Raw genomic sequence first — 3958 nt, forward strand, 5'->3', positions numbered from 1 at the left:
TTGAAACGTAATTTTTTGCAAAAATACTTTAATAATGTAAGATATTAGGATTAAATTGTTCATTACAGAATTACAGAATATTGTGTAACAGTAATACAAAAAATTATTGCGGAATTATTGTTGAATGAAAAAATATTGTAAAATTTGAGGCACATAAGTTAGATTGAGTTCATAACTTTTTTTAGTGATTACTGACATGTGGATATATATGTTTTATAGGCATATTTATCTATATTACTATTTGTTATAATGAATCTTTTATTTCTATCTCATAAAAAATATTAACAAAAATATTTGTTGACATTTATAAACAAGATGGACGCCATTACTGTTGCAACGTTTTTTTTGTCAAAAAACTTTAAAAATAAGTTATTGACATTAAATTGAAGAGATAATCGAGTAACAGCTAATGCTAATAATTTGCGGAATTATATTTGAATAAAAAAAAAGTAAAATTTGAGGCATTCAGAGTTCATAAAGTTTTTAATGACACTGACATATGGATTTAATTAACAATTGAAAAATTTGACTTGACATTTATAAACAAGATGGACGCCATTTCTGTTGAAACGTATTTTTCTGCAAAAATACTTTAATAATGTAAAATATTGGGATTAAATTGTTTATTACAGAATTACTGAATATTGTGTAACAGCTAATACAAAAAAATTGCGGAATTATTGTTGAATGAAAAAAATATTGTAAAATTTGAGACACATAAGTAAGATTGAGTTCATAACTTTTTTAGTGATTACTGACATATATGTTTTATAGGCATATATATTTGTTAATGTAAACCATTTATCTATATTACAATTCGCCTGTTAGAACAATAAATATTAACAAAAAGATTTGTTGACATTTATAAACAAGATGGACGACATTACTGTTGCAACGTGTTTTTAAACAAAAATACTTTAATAAAATAAGTTATTGGTATTAAATTGAAGAGAAATCGAGTAATATTTGATGCTAAAAGAAATTTGCCGAATAATTTATATATATATAAGTATATTTTTTCAGAGAGCAAACCGAATGCAAAAGTACATTTTGTCAATTTTGAACCCTAGGCATTTTTTATAAAAGCTTACTGACATATGTATAAAAAAAATATTATTATTTTTTATCCTGTATCCTTAATATTATATAAACTATTGATTTATGGCTGTACTGATGATATTAATGACAAATAAATAAAAAGTTCTTAATAAAATTAACGAAAAGGATTTTGACTTGACATTTATAAACAAGATGGACGCCATTACTGTTGGAACGTATATTTTTTAACAAAATTGCACGTTATTTTTTTTTATTATTATTTATTTATTTCAGCCTAATGGCCTAGAAATACATCATTATCTTAAGCCACAATAATACCTTAAACCTACTTTATATACAAAAAAATGAACAGAAAAACCTAATCAGGGGGATCTAATAATTTTAGCGTTCTGGACTGGTTGCCCAAGTAACTCTTAAATTGCACGTTATTGTTATTAATTTTTTACAACAAATTGAGCAACGTCTAACACTAATTTGCAAAATTATTGTACGTTTTTTTTACTCAAATGAAAATTTTTTTCGCGACTAATGACATATGCATGTACGCAATTTTATACACATAAATCCTTAATTTCTACTAAAATTTCTTATTATCTATCCCACCTGTTGCGTCCGGAACAAAACTGAGAAGCGCCAATGTCGCCAAGAACGCGATCATAATCCAATCGGGTCCTGTCGATTTTATCCACATTCTAAACACCGACTAAATATCCTCATGGAATTAACATTAAAACTAACAATGTCCGATTGTCATAACACCACAACATATCACACAAACACAGAATTCAAACTTAAATCATACACAAAAATAATAGTATTATTTATCCTGTTTGCGCATCATTCACGACATCTTGACTTGACGGTTTAACCGCTCCGCCGAGATAAAGGTAAATGATAATTGAAATAAAGCACTTGAACACTAAATTACACTTTGTAACGTTACTAGACACTTTTTAGTTTATTACTAAATTGTTTTATTTGTTTAAAAGTGATTAAAATTGTGTAAAACGTTAACGAGATGTTGTCCTTTGCGCGTTCTTTTACACTATGAAGCTTTCGCGTTCGACGGCTACGGAAAGTAGTGCGCGCATTACTACAATATGGCCGCCGGTGCAACAGCGCGCGGTGCAAACGAACTTTTAAAAGCTCTTTTAGCAACCCAAAAACCAACTATAGGCACAAATAATTTCCAAAAATCAAATGTAATATTTATTATATTATTTTAAAAATGATTTTAGAAGTTGATATGAGTTTTAAATGTGTTATTTTAACGTGAGAAAATGGGTTTGTTCGAGGGACTATATTTTCGTCCAAACGCTTCGGAATGCGATTGGTGGGGAGGTCTCTTGAGGTCTCGACGACTCAAGCAGTATGTAACGTGCTAGTGGGGTGGATTGGAATTCAATTAATCGATGTAAAGAGTGCATCAATAGACCCCAAGATAACAAAATATCTGTGGATGATGTAATAATAATTTGAAATGTACTATGTTTTTGTTTCAGGAAAAAAAAATATGGTAGAGCTGATTTATGCATATCAAAAGTTCCCTTCTTAATTTTTTTGAATATTTTGATGAAAGTATTGAACAGTTATTAATATTTTTGTTATTAGAATTTTTATTGACTTTACATTACATTTATGTTTTCTCGACGTTTAAAGCCATTCTGGATCAAATGAGACTATTGAAGTGTGTGTGTGTGAACAGATGTTTGACTTTTCGTCGACGTTTTCTTAAAAATGGCTTGACCGATTTTAAAATTTAAAAATCATTCGATGTAGCTCGATAAGGACTAGAGTTTTTCAGTTTCGCATAAAGATTTGCCAGGCCGTTTCTTTGTTAATAGCAAAAGAATGAAAAAAATTTCGTCCACATTTTAGCCCGCAATTCTGAATCGATTACAAAAATTCAAAAACTGTTTGGGGGTTAACCATTATTCACATTAGGCTTTGAAGAAGGGGAGGGAAAAAAATTTATAAAAAAAACGAAATATCACAAGATTGAGGGAAGTTTAGTGAGGTATCATGCGTATTTATAATATCCCTAAATTTAAAAAAAAGTCAAAAATTATTCATATGATGTTAGGCTAGAGGTTGAAATGTCTACACGTATGGCATTAAGGAAGAGCTTTCAAAAATCCTTAAAAATGGATTACGTAATTAATGGATACCCCCTGGAAATAATAATGGTTAGGAAACATAAATATATGCCGCTTCTTTTCCTAGTAATTCTATGTCAAGTTTTCTTTAGCGTTTTTAACGAAACTTACAATGACGTTAGGGTTCATGGTCTAAACAAATATTCTTAACGATTATAGTCATACAAAAGTAGTTGAATCATAAAAATTCATCAAAGTTTCTAATAATGTGGTGCGCTAGGGCAACAAGCTATTTTTTAACGAGTGCAACCTGTTCACTATCGATGCCTTTGATAAATGTCTTTTAGTTTGACAAAAATCAAATTTCTTTATTAAAATAATTCCAATTCCATTAAGTCAATAATTAAACAATGAATTTAGGGTTATGTTGTCACGGCAACGCTATTTTATGCTTCTATCTTGGTACTAAAAACTGTGAAAATACTATATATTCAGGAATGCAGTAAAGTTAGGCCTTATTGTTAGACTTATGATAAATATGTATAAGGTCTATGCGCAAGGCGTATTAGATATTAAACTTAACATGAAAAACGCATGGACGCCAAAAAAATCTTCTTATAAGTTCATCTTTCTGATATGTCATAATAACATATGAGTGAAGTTGCAATTTATGTGTAAAAGCGCTTGATCGCAGCACAGCAACCGCATAGCATTTTGACAGATTTTAGGACCATTTTATATAAAAAACGCTTTACCATAAGATTGGTCTATTTTACAGCAGAATTTGCCCTTAATTAACTTCT

The 3958-nt window shown here is 29.3% G+C and overlaps 1 protein-coding gene across 1 annotated transcript in view; it reads right to left on the reverse strand.

Moving 5' to 3' along the window:
- Positions 1-1895, reverse strand: part of LOC113387535 (neurogenic locus Notch protein) — a gene marked incomplete in the record, with an annotated part of 245646 nt that extends 243751 nt beyond the window's left edge. Inside the window, 1 exon segment of the mRNA XM_026624865.1 lies at positions 1663-1895. Coding sequence (XP_026480650.1) covers positions 1663-1750 — 88 coding nt within the window.
- Between the last annotated feature and the right edge of the window lie 2063 nt (positions 1896-3958).

This window comes from Ctenocephalides felis, unplaced genomic scaffold (assembly GCF_003426905.1).
Source record: "Ctenocephalides felis isolate EL2017-DRISC unplaced genomic scaffold, ASM342690v1 CF-g0.4_SCAFFOLD_03572, whole genome shotgun sequence".
Lineage (NCBI taxonomy): Eukaryota > Metazoa > Arthropoda > Insecta > Siphonaptera > Pulicidae > Ctenocephalides > Ctenocephalides felis.